This window comes from Calliphora vicina, chromosome 1, assembly GCF_958450345.1.
Source record: "Calliphora vicina chromosome 1, idCalVici1.1, whole genome shotgun sequence".
Taxonomy (NCBI): domain Eukaryota; kingdom Metazoa; phylum Arthropoda; class Insecta; order Diptera; family Calliphoridae; genus Calliphora; species Calliphora vicina.
In genome coordinates this window covers 90,411,236-90,433,773 of record NC_088780.1, presented here as the reverse complement: position 1 = coordinate 90,433,773, position 22,538 = coordinate 90,411,236, and the positions used below count along the sequence as shown (strand labels likewise).

The window sequence follows — 22,538 nt, the reverse complement described above, 5'->3', positions numbered from 1 at the left end:
AAAATAAACACTATTTTTTTACTAAGGTACTGCTTTTTACCAGTATGTACATTAGGCCGGGTCGATTTGTATGAATGCTCAAAACGTATAAAATCATATAGCAGAAACGCAATCTACGCAAAGAAATTTTCCCCAAGAAACCATTGGTCTAAAATCAAATCCTATCTTGCGCATTTCGTATTTTATCCAATAATAAAAACAAGTAAGGAAATATGGTCGGTCAAGCCCGACCATATAATACCCTACATTAAGTAAAAAGCAAAAACATTTTTCTTTTAAAAATTTCAATAATTTATATTTTTGAGTGATTTTCGGAAGTGGGCCTTATATGGGAGCTATGACCAATTATGGACCGATCACCATGAAATTAGGTCGTGTGATTTATGTCTATATTAAAGTTAACTATGTTGAATTTTGTGTGTATACCAACATTTGTAAGCGATTTATGCACGTTAAGTGACATGAATTTTGTGTATATAAAACTTATTTGGAGCATTTATGACCGATAAAATCCAATTTCGGGAGGACATTTGTATGGGGGCTAGGTGAAATAATGGACCGATTTCAGCTTGGTAGCTTCAATAGGCTTGGTCCTTGAGCCGAAAAAATAATATGTACCAAATTTGATCGAAATATCTTCAAAATTGCTACCAGTACTCTGCGCACAAGGTTTACATGGACAGCCAGCCAGCCAGCCGACCAGGCGGACATCGTTTAATCGACTCAGAAAGTGATTCTAAGTCGATCGGTATACTTTAAGGTGGGTGTTAGACTAATATTTTTGGGCGTTACCTCCCCACTATGGTTGTGTAGGGTATAAATATATACTGAAATATCATTGGATAAAAGACGAAATGCGCAAGATATGATTTAATTTTAGACCTATGGTATCTTGGGGAAAATTTCTTAGAATTTTCCGTAGAATGCGTTTCTGCTATACGATTTTTTGTAAAAAAAATCGAAAATCGATTCTTTACCAAATCCCGAATACCGGGATTTTAAAAAATCAGTCCCGATTAGCATCTCTAATCTCAAGTCTAAAACAATTTGAAATCATGTTGTTTATTAAAATATTTAGCTTTACATGATCAAAATTTATATTTTATTTGGTCTTTTAATTCACTAAAATTGTTTTAAAATTTTACATATTATTTTTCTGGTGCAAAAAATAGTTAAAATATAGATTCATTTGGTTGAAATGTAAACAAATAACAGTATTTATTTACTTTAATTTAAAAAAAAATCACATGTATTTAAAACACAAACGAAAATGTAAATTTAACACATTTTATCCTATCCGCATTCTTTTAAAATGAAACTATTTTTACAAAATTTATTTTTAGTTCGCACTCTAGTATTTAAGGTTTTAAACAATGTTTAACCTAAATTTGAACTGACATAAAAACGATATAGTTACTAAATAAAAACAACAACACCAACAACAATATTAACAATAATAAAAGTAAAAAAGTAAAGAAATTGACTTTGTTGTTTGTTAACTGCAGTTCAGTTGGGTTAAATCCCCAGATAGCTTTTTATTTTATACACAAAATAACAAAAACAACTACGACAAAATAATAAACATCTAATAAAACAAAATAGAAATACATACAAACAAAAACGTCAACAACATGAACCATCTACATTTTTATTTTAGCAACAAAATCAACAACAACAAAAAAGGTTAAAAATATAAAATTGAAGTAAAGTAAATAAAAAAAATGTCGTTTCCATTTTCACACACACACACATACACACATTTTCTAACATATACATTAGGGTGTCCCCGTTTGTAAGATTTTTATATTCGGCTGTGTCGAATCTTGTATACTCATCATCAATATGTTACAATAAAATATTTGTCTGATATTGGGGTTATATGGGAGACCGATACCTAATTTTTTTGGTGGGTATAAACATTTTGTTGCCATTTTCACAAACGTACACAAACATATTCTAGCTATTCTAGGTGTCGATGTTCCCACCTACACAGAAAAAAATTACGACAAATTAATTGTCATATTAATTACCAAATTCGTCAATACAATTAATATTTTAATTAAAAAGGCACCAACAATCAGTTATGTAAATACAAACAAGTAAGAAAGTATGGTCGGTCAAGCCCGACCATATAATACCCTACACTAAGTAAAAGAGCAAAAAAAATTTTTCTTTTAAAATTTTAATAATTTATATTTTTGAGTGATTTTCGGAAGTGGGACTTATATGGGGGCTATGACCAATTATGGACCGATCACCATGAAATTAGGTCGTGTGATTTATGTGTATATTAAAGTTAACTATGTTGAATTTTGTGTGTTTACCAACATTTTTAAGCGATTTATGCACGTTAAAGTGATTTTCGGAAGCGGGTCTATATGGGAGCTATGACTAATTATGGACCGATCGTAACAAAATTTGGTGACATGAATTTTGTGTATATAAAACTTATTTGGAGCGAAATTTGTGGAGATACATTTATAAATTAAACATTTATGACCGATAAAGTCCAATTTCGGGAGGACATTCGTATGGGGGCTAGGTGAAATAGTGGACCGATTTCAGCCAGTTTCAATAGGCTTGGTCCTTGAGCCGAAAAAATAATATGTACCAAATTTGATCGAAATATATAGTGCGGAGGGTATTATGCGTTTGTGCAGATGTTTGTAACGTCCAAAAATATTAGTCTAGCACCCACCTTAAAGTATACCGATCGACTTAGAATCACTTTCTGAGTCGATTAAACGATGTCCGTCCGTCCGTCCGTCCGTCTGAAATCGGTCCATTATTTCATATAGCCCCCATACAAATGTCCTCCCGAAATTGGACTTTATCGGTCATAAATGTTTATTTATATATGTATCTACACAAATTTCGCTCCAAATAAGTTTTATACATACGAAATTCATGTCACCAAATTTTATTACGATCGGTGCATAATTAGTCATAGCTCCCATATAAGACCCGCTTCCGAAAATCACTTTAACGTGCATAAATCGCTTAAAAATGTTGGTATACACACAAAATTCAACATAGTTAACTTTAATATAGACATAAATCACACGACCTAATTTTATGGTGTTCGGTCCATAATTGGTCATAGCTCCCATATAAGGCCCACTTCCAAAAATCACTCAAAAATATAAATTATTGATATTTTAAAAGAAAAATATTTTTACTCATTTACTTGGTATAGGGTATTATATGGTCGGGCTTGACCGACCATACTTTCTTACTTGTTTTTACTTAAAGTTGTTAACAACCAACAATTTTTTTAACAATGAGTTTGTAATATTGAATAAAAAAAGTTGTTAACAACCAACTATTTATATCTTAACAATGATTTCGTCATATTGAACAAATATGTTGTTAATAGTTAATATTTATACCCTACACCACCATAGTGGGGAGGGTATTATGCGTTTGTGCAGATGTTTGTAACGCCCAAAAATATTAGTCTAATACCCACCTTAAAGTATACCGATAGACTTAGAATCACTTTCTGAGTCCATTAAACGATGTCCGTCCGTCCGTCCGTCTGGTTGGCTGGCTGGCTGTCCATGTAAACTTTGTGCGCAGAGTACAGGTCGCAATTTTGAAGATATTTCGATCAAATTTGGTACATATTACTTTTTCGGCCCAAGGACCAAGCCTATTGAAACTGGCTGAAATCGGTCCATTATTTCACCTAGCCCCCATACAAATGTCCCCTCGAAATTGGACTTTATCGGTCATAAATGTTTAATTTATCTATGTATCTACACAAATTTCGCTCCAAATAAGTTTTATATATACAAAATTCATGTCACCAAATTTTGTTACGATCGGTCCATAATTAGTCATAGCTCCCATATAGACCCGCTTCCGAAAATCACTTTAACGTGCATAAATCGCTTAAAAATGTTGGTATACGCACAAAATTCAACATTGTTAACTTTAATATAGACATAAATCACACGACCTAATTTTATGGTGATCGGTCCATAATTGGTCATAGCTCCCATATAAGGCCCACTTCCGAAAATCACTCGAAAATATAAATTATTGATATTTTAAAAGAAAAATATTTTTACTCATTTACTTGGTGTAGGGTATTATATGGTCGGGCTTGACCGACCATACCTTCTTACTTGTTATACCCACACCACCATAGTGGGGAGGGTATTATGCGTTTGTGCAGATGTTTGTAACGCCCAAAAATATTGGTCTAACACCCACCTTAAAGTATACCGATCGACTTATAATCACTTTCTGAGTCGATTAAACGATGTCCGTCCGTCCGTCCGTCCGTCCGTCCGTCTGGTTGGCTGGCTGGCTGGCTGGCTGGCTGTCCATGTAAACCTTGTGCGCAGAGTACAGGTCGCAATTTTGAAGATATTTCGATAAAATTTGGTACATATTACTTCTTCGGCCCAAGGACCAAGCCTATTGAAACTGGCTGAAATCGGTCCATTATTTCACCTAGCCCCCATACAAATGTCCCCTCGAAATTGGACTTTATTGGTCATAAATGTTTAATTTATCTATGTATCTACACAAATTTCGCTCCAAATAAGTTTTATATATGCAAAATTCATGTCACCAAATTTTGTTACGATCGGTCCATAATTAGTCATAGCTCCCATATAGACCCACTTCCGAAAATCACTTTAACGTGCATAAATCGCTTAATAATGTTGGTATACACACAAAATTCAACATGGTTAACTTTAATATAGACATAAATCACACGACCTAATTTTATGGTGATCGGTCCATAATTGGTCATAGCTCCCATATAAGGCCCACTTCCGAAAATCACTCACGAATATAAATTATTGATATTTTAAAAGAAAAATATTTTTACTCATTTACTTGGTGTAGGGTATTATATGGTCGGGCTTGACCGACCATACTTTCTTACTTGTTTTTTTTTGTAAATTTTCTGCCCTTATATAATAAAATAATGCAATTAACATTTTGTTTAAACTGTTTTATTTAAGTTTAATTTAAAGTTGTATAAATCAAAATATTAAATCTAGACAATTCATTATAAAACGATATACACCAAACATATAACGCCATAAATAGTTGAGCAATGCAGCTAATTGCTTTTTAGGCATAATCTCATTCAGCTCAGTTTTTGAGAATCGCCAACACCAGTTACCTACATTTGCGATTGCTTTACTGTTGGACCGGTCAGAGCATCTACTTCAAGGCCTTGCATAAATTAAACAAACATTTAAAAAATGGATTGTTGAATCCATTCAGCAGTCGGTGACCTGTTGAAGACAATTTTGTAATATAGTTCGATCTCCAAATGTTACACGATATATGTATGTATGTATTGTATTTACTTACAAAGCCTTATACATAGTATATTGCTTCAATTATTTAAACATTGATCACAATTTCTTTCTTTTTGTATCTATATATATAACAAGTAAGGAAGTATGGTCGGTCAAGCCCGACCATATAATACCCTACACTAAGTAAAAGAGCAAAAACATTGTTCTTTTAAAATTTCAATAATTTATATTTTTGAGTGATTTTCGGAAGTGAGCCTTATATGGGGGCTATGACCAATTATGGACCGATCACCATGAAATTAGGTCATGTGATTTATATCTATATTAAAGTTAAGTATGTTGAATTTTGTGTGTGTACCAAAATTTTTAAGCGATTTATGCACGTTAAAGTGATTTTCGGAAGCGGGTCTATATGGGAGCTATGACTAATTATGGACCGATCGTAACAAAATTTGGTGACATGAATTTTGTGTATATAAAACTTATTTGGAGCGGAATTTGTGGAGATACATATATAAATTAAACAATTATGACCGATAAAGACCAATTTCGAGAGGACATTTGTATGGGGGCTAGGTGAAATAATGAACCGATTTCAGCCGGTTTCAATAGGCTTCGTTCTGGGGCCGAAAAAATTATATGTACGAAATTCTATCGAAATATCTTCAAAATTGCGACCTGTACTCTGCGCACAAGGTTTACATGGACATCCCGCCAACCAGCCAGCCAGACGGACGGACATCGTTTAATCGACTCAGAAAGTGATTCTAAATCGATCGGTATACTTTAAGGTGGATGTTAGACCAATATTTTTGGGCGTTACACACATCTGCACAAACGCATAATACTCTCCCCACTATGGTGGTGTAGGGTATAATGAAATCATTCATGTATGTAATGGCATATCGTGAGCACGGCTGGAGCGATTTGGTTGATTTTTTTATTCGATTCGAAATTTTCAGCACATGGTTAGTAAAGAAAAAAATTCAAAAATTCAGGGTAAAACTCGGATTGTTTTTTTTTTTTTGGAGTCCAGTCAGCTGTAATAAAAAGCTCCCTAAAGTATGCAGTACAAATTTATATATTTTATTTACAAATAAATAAGAACAGGCAGGTGTATGTGGGTTGGAGAAACTTGAAGAACTAACATTAGTAAATCCACCGGGCGAAGTCGGAGAGGTCAACTAGTTTAAAATAGTGCATGATTATAAACAAATTTTATTTAAATTTATTTTTTTTTACACATATTTTTATTTTTTTCATCTATAAAAAATTGTAAATATAATAATTTAAAAACATATTAACAACAAAATTTGTTAAAAAATATTGATTGAGTATTAAACATTTTGTTTAATTACTTAATAACTGTTGTGTTTTTTTTTCTGTGTAAAATATTAGTTTAGTTTGTTTAGGGAGAACATTTCTGAAAATGTTTTTGGTGTGGTAAGAATTTGGTCAAATCGTGAAATAATAGGCTTTCAAAAATTCAAATAAAATTCTAACATACTTGATAGCCCGGTGTGCTATTAATACTTTGATCCAGCTCACCAAATACTGAAGCCAAGGCAATAATATTAAGAAATGGTATCTTAGAATAAAATTTATTTTGGGGAACTCTAATATATTTATGTACATTTATATATGTATGTGATCATGTTCTAACACTAATGTTTATAAACCGTTTGACAGTTTAACCGAAAAACCGGTTTATCTTCGAAATCTGGGTTTTTTGCGAACCGGTTAATTTAAAATGTTGATTTTCGGTTAACCGGTTTATCCGGTTTATATCACTCGGTTAACAGGTTTTTAAAATTTGGGACTCAAATGAATATTAGTCTCAGGTTATGGTGAATTTTTTATATTCATTGTATACACATCAATTCACAACATCTCCTATCATATCATATTTTCATAATGTATTAATATTTCATAATGGTTTGAAAATGTTGTTATTGCTTTTCAAGCAAAAACTGCCCTAAAATAATACTACTCTGTATCTCTGTATGATATGTTTATTGTGTTATCATAAACAACCAGCGGAGACCTGCGCCGAACGCCTAAGTCTGTTAAACCAAGCCACCGAGTCGTGAAATATTAAGACATTTCAGTACGGAAAATTCAACCAGAATGTCAGAAATAAGACACAACAAAAGAGAGCTTACGGTTAATTTCGTATTTATTAAGAATTTGGATAGGAGTCTTCATTAATTACATTTTTTTATCTCAAGGCAATTCCACTTCATTACCATACGGTGTCCAGCACATTTCAGCTATAAGCGTTCTTCATTGGGTGCGCATGTTAAATTTTTGGGGTACTTTAAAATAAAATTCTTAATAAATGCGAAATTAACCCTAAGCTCTCTTTTGTTGTGTCTTATTTCTGACTTTCTGGTTGAATTTTACGTTTTGGTGTATTCAGCGACTTATAGTAATATTTCACGTATAATATTTTTGCGGAACATTTTAACCCCTTAGGTCCCTGTTTTAATGGAGTTTGTTGCTCTTTTTTAAAAGAAGGACAAAAAAGACCCATGCCTTGAGGATTTAGAGGGTTAAATATATATTTATTATATATTTAATGTTTTTTACATACATATAAAATAGTATTTAAACTTAAAAAAAATAGTTTTTTCGAAGTCAGTTGACCGAAAAACCGGGTTTGTAAAAAAAAGGACAATTTTCGGTTAACCGAAAAACCGGTTTTTTATAAACACTATCTATTTCTTTCGGTCGTATATGAGAATAAACAAAAAGGTGTTTTGTATGACACATATTATTTATACCATACTGCGCGCAGAGAAAAAATATGGTTGTGGTAAACATAATCTAAGAGCAACATATTATGATCATTATTATTACCTCAAGACAAAGTTTTATTACCACCATTACATATAAAACTCGGTATAGTAAAAAGTTTTCTAAAAACTGTGGTTAAGAGGGATGCAGTTAACACTACTTTATCAAAAATATTCCCCCGACTCACTGAAAGTAAATTAAAAGAAGATAAAACATTTAAAATAAGTATATTTTTCTTGATTAAAATACATATTTTTTTATAACTTTTCTTCCTTTAGGTGTTGTGAATGGTCCAGACATTCGGAAGCTGGTCAAAAATCAGGAATTTTATAATATTTTAAATAAAAACGAATTGATTGCTTGGCAATCAATCGAAGAGGTTATTGGCGGGTTGTTGGGTAAAAATAGGTCTGACAGCTATCAGAGATCTGTTAACGCAATGATAAATGCTTTTTCTAAAATAGGCGTTAACATGTCGCTCAAAATTCATTACCTACTCATCATCTAGACTACTTCGGTCAGCAACTAGCGACCGAATCAGATGAACAAGGTGAACAGTACCACCAAATTGCAATGCCATTTGAAATGAGGTAATTTTTAATATACATATATTTTTTTCCCCCAATACATTTTAACACAAATTTTGCAGATATCGAGGAAAAAAGTCTCCCGATGCTGTATTAGCGGAAATTTGTTGGTGGAGCAAGAACTTGCATTACGATGATGAAGGAGAAGAAAACACAGGAAGTGAACTACAAAATTTGTCTACTTCAAATTCTGGTTCTACAGAGCATCCATCAGAGCAGAAAAGACCTCGAACTATATAATGTAGTTCATTTTTATATAAACTACATATGTAAAAAAAAATACAAATTAAATTTTAAAAATTAAATATATATGAAAAATTTTTACTCAAAAAAGCTGAACTTTAAAGGCGCATAACTTTAAAATACGAGCTTACTTTTTAAAATCCTTTGGGGGTTTTGGTCTACTGATGTTCTAATATCACTTCCCGTTGGTCTCATTCGGGAAAGATTTAATGACCCGAAATTTGATGCACAGTGTTATGACTACGCGTATTGAAACTTAATATTTAATGATTGTACATAAATATATAAACGTTTATAGTAACTAAAATATTGTTGAAATTAAATTAAAACAACAATTATATGTTTACTACAATATTGTTGTAGTTACTTGTAGTTATTGTTACAACGAACATAGTATAGTTGTAGTTACCATGTTTTTTCTCTGCGTCTGTCAGGATGGCCCTTATTTTGCACTTTTAGTATTTGCGATGCCTCAAATAAGGTGTGATTCGCTACACGTAGGAAACTGCAATTGCTTAAAATCAAATGGCATTTCCGAAGTTATCAACGGAATACTTGGCAGCAATACATGCGTCCCTTTGTACATCCCAGTTATAATGGTCGCCTTGACTAGATTGTTAATTAATTTATTTGCTGTAAGTCGAGTGCCATTACAAAGTCGTGGTGTAGTAGAGTAATTCTTAGTGGTTTAGACCAGTGGTGGCCAACGAGAGAGTGCTTAAAATGCATATGTAGTAGTGAAAAAATAAAACAGTACCCAGCAGTTCTAGGAGACAGTACCGAACTAGTGATTTTACCCATCATTTAGGGTGGGAGCTAGTTACTTCAATAGCCACGTGACTAGTCATTTTAACACGGGCATGTCCTAGGCAGGGGGTCAATTGTCTCTTTTTGATTACAATGGGACTGTCTAATAGCTGGTCCAAAGTAGGCAACGCATTGGATTCACAAACTGGTTACATAGCGTCAGTTACCTTGCTAGCTTTGTAGCTGGTTACTTGATCAGCTACTTGACTAGTTATTTTAACACGTGCATGTCTTAAGCAGGGGGTCAATTGACCCTTTTGATTACAATGTGACTATCGGATAGCTGATCGAAGGTAGTCAACGCTTCTGGTGGGTAAAATAAACTGCAGTACAAAAAAAAGTTTGAAGTGACTTCACCATAGGTTACTAAGGTTACTAAAGTGAATATTGACTTCATGCTATGTTACATGCGATATCAGTATAATTAAGCAAAAATAAACTGTATGAGAATTATATTAACACAATTTGTAAAAAACCAGTTTGTACGAATTACTCACAAAACGTTTAAAGTGACTACACTCTAGATTACTTAGAGACACTTAAGTGACAATTGTCTTCACGCTAGATTACTTGGGATGCATAAAGTAACCAATTGTCTTCTCTCTGCACTACAAAGTGCACACACTTGTCAAATGACCAAAATATATAAAATGGAGTCAGCCAAGTGATAAGACATTTGTAACAATTACTGTCTTTAAGGGATACATTGACTACTTGCAACTGCTGGGTACTTAAATGGAATGCGTGTGCTTTGCACTGAAAAAATTGTATGAAATTGTTTTTGTTTTGAGTTTAATTTGTGTTTTTACTGAGAGCATTCGTATTGCGTATGTATTAGTGAGAATAACATAACTACTCCGGGTAGTGTTTGGCCACCAACGGTTTAGAGAAATACGCAAACAAATTAATTTATTTATTTATTTTAATAAATAATATTTAATAAATATTATTTGGGATTTAGTGGAAACCTTAGTGCACTAAATATTTAATGCACTACCCCCAACTCTGATTCAATGAAATATGTATATTATTGAGGGATAAGGTAGTTCCTGCTTCTTAGGCCAGATTATCAGGAAACTTTTTCCCAAAGGCTTTAGGTAAGCTAAAGATATTATTAGAATAGAGCAATGAGCTTAGACAAAACTCGAACAATAAACTGTGATTTTATCTTTTTATTATCTATGTATCTGTCATTGCTTAGTTACTATTTGCATAGTTACTTTTGTAATTTTTGCCCGTAATATTGATTTCAAATTAATGTCAATTTACCTTTTAGGTAAAGAAATAATGTAAATATTAGTTTTAAAAGCTTCCAATGAAACTGAATCGCAGGTTTATTTATTTTTAATTTTGCTCGATCTTTTTTTAGTTTTTTAGATATGTCGAGCCTACGGTGGTTCCAAATTTTTTTTAAATTACCATCTATTTTTGTAATAAAATTTCGGAAAAAAAATTTGAACCACTGTCCGACATTTCTAAAAAACTAAAAAAAATCGAGCAAAATTAAAAAATAAATAATAAATAAACTTTAATAAGTCTTGACGTCAAAGTGATAACCTACATGTTTGTAAATATTTTTTGTAAATCTTCTCTAGGGCTATTTATATTTTAAATATCAGTTCATTCGGATCATAAATAGATTTTAGGTGATTTTTTTAAAAACTGTGAGATCCAAGGTGACGTGTAATTTTACCAATTAAACGTAAAGAGCTTTATTTACAACTTTGTTATCTTTGGTGACCCCCACTGAAATTTTCCGGCAAAAATTTTCGTAGAATATATTAATCGTTATATGTCCTTTTTGAACTGTATTTTTTTTTTATTTTCTCGTAAAAAGGGTCAAATTGACCCCCAAATAGAGGAGCTAGAGTGTTAAGATCTTCCACGAAAATGACACCCATAAAATTCCATAATATAACTCTGATAATCGATGCCTTCGATCAAAAAATAAAAACTTTGGCCCACTGTAAAAAGAACTAAGACCATCTAGACCTTAGTTTATTCTACAAAAATGATCTACTCAACATGCCCTTTCAGAATTATAGGATCGCTATTCTGTTCCAATCAAAAAGTCTAAATTTGTTGGACACTGCAGTGTTATTAAAAGACAATTATAAATGTTTAAGTCATTTTCTGAGAGGGACCTTCTATGGGGACTAGGAAAAAATGTTCCCCGAACTTTACAGTACAATTTCAGAGTAATTAGAATTAATTTGTGCAAAATTTTATCAGGATTGCCGCATAATCAACATATTTATGACTGCTTAAACAGTATTCCGGGGGAATTTGTATGGGGGCTAGGTGACAATTATAAATGTTTAAGTCATTTTCTGAGAGGGACCTTCTATGGGGACTAGGAAAAAATGTTCCCCGAACTTCACAGTACAATTTCAGAGTAATTAGAATTAATTTGTGCAAAATTTTATCAGGATTGCCGCATAATCAACATATTTATGACTGCTTAAACAGTATTCCGGGGGAATTTGTATGGGGGCTAGGTGAAATTATGCGCCATTTTCAATATTAAACAAACCTTATTAACGTAGAGAAGGTGTTGATAATCTCAACCAACTAACTCCTTTCGTTTGGGTCCCATCGAATTTTCAACAGACAGACAGACGTACATAGCTAGATCGTGTTAGAAACTTATGAGGGTCCAGAATATATATACTTTTATGGGTCCACGATGTAAATTTCGATGTGTTACAAACGGAATGACAAAATGAATATACCTCCCATCTTTTATGATGTTGGTATAAAAATCGATTTAAATTCCTATGAAACATAATTAAAGCATCTCAAACATGCTCAATATTAAAAACTGAAATGTTTAATTCAAAACCAATGATGACAAGTAAAATCAATGTAAAATGCATTTTTTAAATAGTTTTTCTTTCTTGGAACTAAAGAAGAATATCCATTAATAAAGGCTCTTAAGAACGTATTCATCAAAAACAGTGCAAAAAAGATCACGCCAATCGAAGTGTAAAGTAAAGTGTTCAATTTATAATAAAATGAAAAGAAAGGAGAAAAAAATATTTTGTAACGCCCTTTTACAGGTGACTTTAAGGATAATCAAAGGTAGAAGGAAATGCGAAAGAAAAACATACAACACAAAGTGGCTTTTTACGCGATGGATTAACGATAACATAAGATAACACGGAAATAACACATTCACATACATTTAAACACATTCAAGACACCATTCAACTAGCTGCACAAGAATAATTTTTTGAGGAATTGTAAACGAAAAAAATTAAGGAAATCTACAACAAAAAAAATTTGGAAACTCAACACAATCAGTCACTAAGGTGGAAGCCACAAGACCAACAGAAGATAAAATATTTTAAAGCAGAAGCAGAAGCAGCAGTAGGACAATCGTTAAACGAAAACTGAAATGAATTTATGCTAATACAAGGTGTTTATAATCACGTCTTGTTACTAGGTAAATGCCATTTTTACCTTCTTGGTGTTTTTATGCCAATACCGCCATTATGGTTTTGTAAGACAACTTAAGAGCAAAATTTCCAAAAAAAAAAACTGACAAAATTTTGTTTTTAAAAGCAAAAGGTGAAAGATAAAACAGCCAAAGAAAAGTGGCAGTATTTGGAAATTACGCTCAAAAAAATGTATTGAATAAATGTTAGGTTACGAGTTACAATCAATATTTCAACAATAGTCCCACTTAGGTTACTATTTAAATTCGGAAAAATCAGCCCACTAATGGCTAGATATAAGATAGAGGCAATTAATATATCCGACCGAAAATGGAATACAACTGTCATGTTTGGGCCGCTGCTTCAAAGTATTTCTTAAGGCTTTTCGAACACGTACAGGACAGAACTATATTGCTTCGCTGGAGCACCGCACAGTGGAAATAACACATGTAAACGCATCTTTTTAGATATTTTTTCTCCAAAGTTTCATTTTTTGGGAAAATTGTTTTTCGAATTGTTATTTAAAATTTTTTTTTTATATTTTAAAATTTTTTTTTTATATTTTAAAATTTTTTTTCTTAAAAATTTAAAAAAAAAATGTTGTTTTTTATTTGGTGAAAAAAATTCGGGTTAAAAAATATTTTTTCCGATTTTGACCCATTGTAGGTCCAACTTACTATGGTATTATATACGTCGTTGCAAAGGTATTTGAAATGTCTATCATTAGATATCCATATTGTCTATATTAATGACTTAGTAATCCAGATATAGGTCAAAAATAGGTAAAAAATCGAGGTTGTCCTGGTTTTTTCATCATATCTAAGCCATTTGTGGACCGATTTTGCTGATTTTAAATAGAAAACTTCTCGAAAGCATGTCTGACAGAATTATTGAAGATTTAGGTTTAGGTTTAGGTTACGTGGGTTGCTCGCAAGTTAGCGAGTTCACTCGGAGGCCTTGCGGCCCATTGTGGTACCCTTAGAAGTACTATTCCCTTATGCTGAAAATGTCATACATAAAGTGAGAATAGTTTCCCTCCCTAGTTTCGTCTATTATGTGATTTCTGTGGTCCCTATGGGAACCAGCCGGTACTTCTAATAAACCCAATCATATTCACTAGTGACACATCTCTGAGACAGTCCAGATCATGGAAAAGAGCTCTACCAAGATGTAGTAGTCTATGCTCTTGTAAGGCTGGGCATTCACATAGAAGGTGCTGTACCGATTCCTCCTCCTCTTCATCTAAACAACTTCTACAATAGCCATAACGTGGGTAACCCATACGTTCTGACATATGTCCAATCATGCAGTGCCCAGTAATTATACCCGTGAGAAGTCTAATCGAATTCCTACTAAGAGACAAAAGAGTCTTAGTTCTATCCTCTGTCAGATTGGGCCAGAGCATTCTGGATATTCTACAAGTGATGATATTTGACCACCTGAGTTCCGTCTCGCTCAAAGCCCATTCATCTATCAATTTTGATACTGTCACCAAGGGAGTGTGAATATCCCTTTGCGCAAGAGATACGTCCAGGGACGACCCGTTGGTTGCGCACTCATCAGATACTTCATTTCCCCGGATGCCCGCATGTCCTGGAACCCATATCAACTCCACGTGATGTTGTGTCAGTTGTGCCAGTGATTTGATACAATTGAGAAGACATTTCGACCTAATCACGTTGGAGTTAAGAGCCTTGATTGATGCCAGGCTGTCCAAGTAGATATGTATGGTCGAATTTTCGAGATTCAGTTCCCGGATTCTTCTCGCGGCTGTATCAATAGCATAAATCTCTGCCTGGAAAACCGTGCAGGTATCAGGTAATCGAAGAGACATCAAAAGGTCCAGCTCATCTGAGAAGATTCCCGAGCCCGTGCCTCTTTCTGTCTTTGAACCATCAGTATAGATTGAGATCACGTCATCTCTTAGGACAGAGTTCGCGGCCCAATCATCCCTTGTCGGTATTCTGATCCTAAATGTTCTATCAAAATTCGGTGTGGGTATTATATAATCCGTTTCCCTCCCTATGATTGGCCTGCCTATCTTTTGTAGGATGGTGCCATGACCAATACGATCATGCTTCAGTCCGCTCGACTGTTTGAGTCGTAGAGCAGACTTAGCAGAAATGCATTTGATATATATATCAAGGGGAGTTATATTTAGCATCGTCTCTAGACTGGCCTGAGGTGTGGAATTCATAGAGCCAGTAATTGCAAGACATGCTAATCTTTGTACCTTGTTTAGAATAGAGAGGTGAGTCTTAGTGTCCACCACTCTCCACCAAACAAGAGCCCCATAGGTCAAAATAGGTCTTATGACCGCGGTGTACATCCAGTGTACAATGTATGGTTTAAGACCCCATCTCTTCCCAAAGGTTTTCTTGCATATATAGAAGGCACATAATGCCTTCTTCATTCGACTCTCAGCATTACGTTTCCACGAGAGCTTAGAGTACAAAATTACGCCAAGATATTTGGCTTCGCTTGAAAACTTCAGAAAAGTACCATCCAGTCGTGGAGGTTTAAATTCTGGAGTTTTATATCTCCTGGTGAAAAGAACCAGTTCGGTCTTGGCAGGGTTAACACCCAAACCGTTTTCCTTGGCCCATGATAGCAGAACGCTGAGCGCTGATTCCATGAGTTCACTTATTGTGGGAAGAAACTTCCCTTGAATAAGAAGCACAACGTCGTCAGCATATGCGACTACTTTGGTACCTATCCTACTGAGCCTGAAAAGGATTTTATTTACGACAAGATTCCACAGAAGTGGAGAGATGACCCCACCTTGTGGTGTGCCTCTTGTCACAACTTTCCTTGTCCTACCAATACCCATATTAGAGTTAATGGCCCTGCTCCTAAGCATATTTTCTGTCCAATTCCTTATCCGCTGATCAACACATAAGTCACCCAGTGCATCAACTATTGCGGATATGTTCACATTATTAAACGCACCCTCTATATCCAAGAAAGATGCCATAACATATTCCTTCTTGTCAAGTGTCCCCTCTATAGTTCCGACAACGTCATGCAAGGCTGTCTCCACCGACCTGCCTTTAAGGTATGCGTGCTGTGCCCTATAGAAATTATCAGGGGAGAGGATGTTCCTGACGTGGATATCGACCAATCTTTCCAGTGTTTTCAATAAAAACGATGACAGACTGATCGGTCTATAGTCCTTTGCGGTACTGTGGTTTACCTTTCCCGCTTTGGGGATAAATACCACTGTAACCTCTCTCCATTCTTTAGGAATGTATCCTGTTTCCAGGCTGTACCTAAATATCATTATAAGCCATGGCATGATGGTTGAAATCGATTTTTGGAGTAACGCTGGGAATATGCCATCTGGCCCTGGTGATTTATAGGGCTTAAAAGATGACACCGCCCACGAGATTTTCTCCACGCTAACAATGGATCTAACTAATTCACTTATGTGGATTTGAGAAGCTGCAAGATGCTCCGAAGCGGATACCTCATTTTCATCATCCCTGCAACCCGGAAAGTGTGTCTCCATTAGCAGTTCCAAAGTTTCGATACTACTTTCAATAAAGTTACCATCCGGTTTCATCAGGAATCCAGGCGTACCAGGATCCTTGGATAGTACCTTTCGTAGACGCGATGCCTCCGTGGTATTCTCCAGTTCCCCACAGAAATGCTCCCAAGATTCCCTCTTTGCCCGTCTGGTTTCCCTCTTGAAAGTGTTGAAGCTTTGACGATAATCGTCCCAGCTTAACAAGTCTTGGTCCCTCTTCGCCTTATTAAAAAGTTTTCTACATTCCTTTCTTAGCTGCATTAGTCTAGGATTCCACCATGGTTGCCGGAATTTCCTAGGTCCCTGCCGCTCCCTACACGAAGCATAGTAGGCTTCCCTTAATGACCTGGATAGAAAATCCACCGAGTCGTCCAAGTCCCGTGTACCATTTAATCTATCCATTGCTGGATGTGGTATGGTGTCACTAAGATTACAGAAATTGACCCAGTCGGTTTTCCTAGGATTTCTAAAGGGTTTTTCCCTATCCAGTGTAAGCTGTATCGTAAACACTATCCTGTGGTGATCGGAGAATGAGCACTCGAGTGAAACTCTCCAATCAAGAATTCTAACTGAGTCAGTGTTCCCTACAAAAGTAATATCAATGACCTGCTCCCTTATCCTATTGAAGAACGTTGGTATATTACCCCTATTGCAAACACTTAGGTTAGTAGATAGAAGGTATTGAAGTAAACACTCACCCCTGTCATTTATATCCGAGCTCCCCCACAGAGTATGATGGGCATTAGCATCACATCCTATGATGAGATCATGGCCCCTTGTGTTACACCAGTCTACAAGTGTGCGTACGGCACGTGAGGGCGGATTAGCTTCGTCGTATGGTAGGTACGCAGATGATATGATTAGGGTTGGTAACCCTTGTCGCTCTAGTGCAACTACCGTTAAATCACCAGAACTGTAATTAGATAGAAGGAAAACCTTAATGTCTTTCCTGACCAAAATACAGCTCCTTACTTTACCTTCAGGGTTCGGAGAAAGGAGCACATAGTTTCGTGACCGGACGCCTCGAACTTTACTGGCTACAAGCCAGGGTTCTTGGATTAAGGCCACGTGGATAGCTTCCTTCTCCATGAAGCGCAGCAAATCGTCCGATGCTGCTTCGGAGTGGTGCAGATTAATCTGTACCACTCTCAGGCCGCTTGGGTTCATCATTGCGCTTCACCGCGGGCAAGATCAACCGGAGTTGGTTTAGCCCGTACTTGATGACGCCTTGTGAAGAACGCAGGAGTCGGAGGGATTCTGAACCAATTTTGATCCAGAGATCCTTGCCTTCTCCTTTGTCCCTAGAGCGTCCTCGTTCAATCGTCCAGTCCTCTGTACCAAGTTCCTTGTTCTGACGCTTTATAAGTGTTAGCGTGGCTTCGTCCTCCAAAAGGGGAGGAGGGACCCACACTCTCACCGTCGTACGAAAAGGTACTTGATCCAGTGGGACGATTTCGATTCTTGCGTTGGGCCAGAGTTCGCCAACTCCTCGGATACAGTTACTGAGAAAGCCTAGAGCCTTCTCGTTACCGCACCCGATGATCTTGACACCCTTTAACCATTTGGCGCCATCGAATGCAGTGAAGGAATCATCCTCACTGCATGCGAGTTCGTCCACTAGTGCCCGCAAGATCTTCTCCTCCAGAAGCAGCCATCTGTCCGTAGTCATTTTCCCATCAGGTTGACTACGATCTATGATGGCTACTTGTAGCTCAGGTGCTGATGTTAAGCTAGTTGATGGTTTCAGCCGCTTACCCTCAGACACCTGCGTTTCACCTGACCTTTGCCGCTTAATACTAGGCCTGCTTGCTGTACCTTTGGAAGCCGTCGCGGTTCCTCGAGTAGAGGAGATTGCGGACAGCACCTTGGGTGTTGTGCTAGCAGACTTCGTCGTGCCGCATTGGTCATCACCTCTCTTTGGCCCCGACGTGGCCCTCTTTGATGTAGATGGGCGTACGTCAAGATCCTCCGAGACGGTGATCGTGTTCGGTCCAGTGCTGGCATGGGGCACATGTTTAGATGTGATCACCTGCCTGCTCTGGTTTGGTTCGGTCGTAGTCTTGGCTGGCCTTACCTCCACAACAGTAGTAGGTAAGGCCATCATACTTCTGTATGTGGTAGGTATGTTTACGCCGCAAACGCTTTTCCCTGGTGGTCAAAGACGCGGGATCTCGCGAGTCCAACGTCCTGACATACCGGAGAGAGCGTTTGTAGCCCGCCAACCTTTTCCGTTCGTCCTGTTCTGAGTCCTGTTTCCTGTTTTTCTGTTCTGTGTCTCCCTTTGCAGGGTCATGGGCCTCCGGATGTACGTCTTCATTCGCTTTTAGCGGCTCGGAGGACACCATGAGTAAGTCCTCCTCATCAGTCTCATAAAGGTTTAACCCTTTCAGACCTGAGAGGTTGTCGTCGCTGTCGTCCAAAGTCACTCTTTCCTGTCTAGTCAAAAAACTATTCGTTTTATTTACCCCAGTAGCATCACCGACTACCAGACCCGGGGTATTCGTCTGATTCGTCGCAGTCACAGTAGCTCCAGTGGCACTCAGACCTGTGGCTTCCGCCTGAGTACTCACGTTACCCTTGGAGATTTTAGCACCCTCGACCAAGGACATAGGGCCGTCGTTTGAAACTGACATTTCATGGGGGGGGGGGGGTGTTTGGCAGTTTATACCTCTACCATAGGTAAGAAAAAGACACTGCCGCTCCACTGGAGTCAGACGCAGACCAGGATGCCGCTCAATGTGAGACAGACGCATCCTGGATTTGAGTTTTCACCAAAAACATTCGGACTGACAGAACCAGATTGTAATTTCCAGCCGCCCTTAACATAGGGAACAGACGCTAGAAGGTACGGTTATGTTGCCTAGGTAACCCAAACCACAGTCCCGGACCGACATCAGAAAATGCAGACAGAGGAAATTGGTAGCCGCCCTAACTAAGGGAACAGGCGCTACCAAGTTGAGATCGTGATCGCTAGGCGACCGAAGATGGTCATTTACCCCACAGCCGCTCTTAACATAGAGGACAGACGCTGTGAGGTATGGGGAGGGTAGTTCTTAGATCACATCCTTAGGATGCTTAAGCCCCTGCACCGTGCCCGAAGACTCAAGGTGACTACCCGCAGCAGGGGAGATTTGGATCCCGAAGATATCTGGGGTCTTCAGAAAATTGATTTCAACAGACAGACAGACGGACATGGCTTAATCGACTCCGTTATCTATAAGGATTTATACGTTATCTAGAAATATGTAGATTTATTTATATTAATGAATAACAAATTAAAAAAAAAATTTTGGAAATTGACCCTGTAAATCCTTTGGGTCAAAATGACCCAAAAACTGTATTATTAGAAAAATGCAAATTTTTCAGTTTTTGTAAAAATTTTGCTACTAAATAAATACTTTTGCAATTCAATGCAAAAGAATCGAAATGCGTACGTAATTGTCGTTGTAATGAGGTATAAATGACAAAATTTGGTTAAAAAATGATAAAGTTATTACAAATTCGCCAGACCATTAACGTGTCTCAGGCCACTTGAACAAGAAATTTAGGAAAAAAAATTAACATATTTCGAGAAAAATTAAAATGAAAGCTAATTTTTATTTAAAATATATCCGTATTCACTTATGTATGAGTTTTTGTCTTCGTCGGATACCGTTAACCTATTCGCAGGTACGGCCAAAAAAAAATATTTTTTTTAACGGCTGTTTCGAATCTCCATTTTTGAATTTTTAAAAATTTTGTTAAACAAATTTCAGAATTTTTCGATCATCACATTGGGATTTATTGAGTTCATAATAGGGAATAAAAAGATGAAAAACTTATATCAATACCTCTTACAGTTTTTCCGTACCTGCGATTTAAATTTTGCGATTTTCAAGAAAAACTAATTTTTTGTCCATATTTAGGCGAATGAGCCCAATTTCCTTACTGTTACAAATTTTAAGTAAAACCTATTCACAATATTATAATCCTGGTAATTCTAAATATGGTCTGAAAGTTTTACTAAAATCCGAAAACGTTAACCTTTAAATCGTGAGGGTCAAAGATCAAATTTTTCAATATTTGGAATTGATAAAAGAGAAAAAACCTTTTTCTTTTAAAATTTCAAAAATTTATATTTTTGAGTGATTTTCGGAAGTGTGCCTTATATGGGGGCTATGATCAATTATGGACCGATCACCATGAAATTAGGTCATGTGATTTGTGTCTATATGAAAGTTTACTATTGAATTGAATTTGTGAGTATGCCAACATTTTTAAGCGATTTATGCACGTTAAAGGGGTTTTCGGAAGCGGGTCTATATGGGAGCTATAACTACTTATGGACCGATCGTACCAAAATTTGGTGACATGAATTTTGTATATACAAAACTTATTTGGAGCGCAATTTGTGGAGATACATTTATAAATTAAACATTTATGACCGATAAAGTCCAATTTCGGAAGGACATTTGTATGGGGGCTAGGTGAAATAATGCACCGATTTCATCAGCCAGTTTCAATAAGCTTGGTCCTTGGGCCGAAAAAATAATATGTACCAACGGCCAAGCCCGACTATATGATACCCTACACCAATCTAATTATGGATCAATCGCCATAAAATTATGTGGCATGTCTTCTGTATGTATGAAACTAATTTGTGTTCAATTTTATTTGAATACCAACATTTTTAAGAAATCTCTACTCATTAAAATGATTTTCGGAAGTTGGAATTATATGGGAGCTATGACTAAATATTAGGGTATTCAATTAACCGGGTTTCTGGTTTAATCGGTTAATCGAGCAAATAATTAATCGGGGTTAAGATTTAATCGGTTAATAATCGGTTAATATTAAATTATTCGATTAACCGAATAATTTATATTTAAATGTTAAACTGGAACTAAATCACGAATTTTGAGTACTTATTGAAGTATTTTATTAACAAAAAAAAGAACAAACACATACAAAATAAACAAAACAACAATTCAACCAAAAAGTAAATTATTTTCTTTAGTTTTAATAAAACTCGACTTGGAAAAAACTCTCACGCTGATTGTAGATGTTGGAGAAATCGAAAGAAAGACAAGATAAAGAATATCCAATTTTTCAGTTATTTTTTTAGTTTTTTCTAAGCATATAAAATCCTCCATTACACCATTGGAGTCCTTTTTGAACTTTTTAGATTTTAAATACTTTTAAACAACACTGTATTAACTCAAAATTTTTAAAAATTCACTTTTTGCAAGAAATCAACTAACAACATCAATATCTATCTACTGTAAAAATTTCAACGTATTCCGATTACTCTTTCATCTTGAAAACCACATTTGAGAACATTTTGGTGATAATTAGTGACTACCTTTTATCGTATACATCGTATATTTTCATAAAAAAATTTATTATTTTGAATTGAGCCTTTATTCAAGTTAAAAATAATCAAATTGTTTTATTTAAATTTGGTTGTATTTTGAGTTGCTACTGTTTTGTTGATAAAATAATACAAAAAAAATATCGAGAAGTTCCAGAAAAATGGATTTATTTTGCAATAATTGCAAAAATTTTAAAGAAAAATAAAATGGAATTTGCTTACTATGATGTATTCGGATTTTCAAATTCTCCTTAAAATGTAATCACAAACAGTTTTTGCCCTCTACTGAAAATTTCAACATTTTGAGTTAATACAGTATTGTTGAACGAGTGCGATATCAGTTATTATACTCACTAAACATATTTCTTGAATGTTCGAAAAAATATGTAATTTTACTTTGACAAAAAATTTATGTTAAAGTGCAAAAAAAATAAATTTCGGTTAATCGGTTAACCGACACAAATTAATCGGTTTATTCGTTATTTGAAAATCGGCAATTTTGAA

At 35.5% G+C, this 22,538-nt stretch overlaps 1 protein-coding gene across 1 annotated transcript; it reads right to left on the bottom strand.

Moving 5' to 3' along the window:
* Positions 1-17,320: 17,320 nt before the first annotated feature.
* On the bottom strand, positions 17,321-19,293 carry LOC135951435 (uncharacterized). The gene is made up of 3 exons (XM_065501095.1): positions 18,881-19,293; positions 17,662-18,792; positions 17,321-17,597 (listed from the first exon to the last, which is right to left on the bottom strand). The coding sequence occupies exons 1-2, from the start codon at positions 19,291-19,293 to the stop codon at positions 17,817-17,819; spliced, it is 1,389 nt and encodes a 462-aa protein (XP_065357167.1). The 3' UTR covers positions 17,321-17,597; positions 17,662-17,816.
* Positions 19,294-22,538: the final 3,245 nt, after the last annotated feature.

Coding starts and splice junctions, on each gene's coding strand:
- LOC135951435 (XM_065501095.1), bottom strand. CDS start 19,293: ATGTCCTTGGTCGAGGGTGCTAAAATCTCCAAGGGTAACGTGAGTACT. Junction 18,793..18,880: donor GGCTACAAACGCTCTCTCCG/GTATGTCAGGAC, acceptor TACCACATACAG/AAGTATGATGGCCTTACCTA.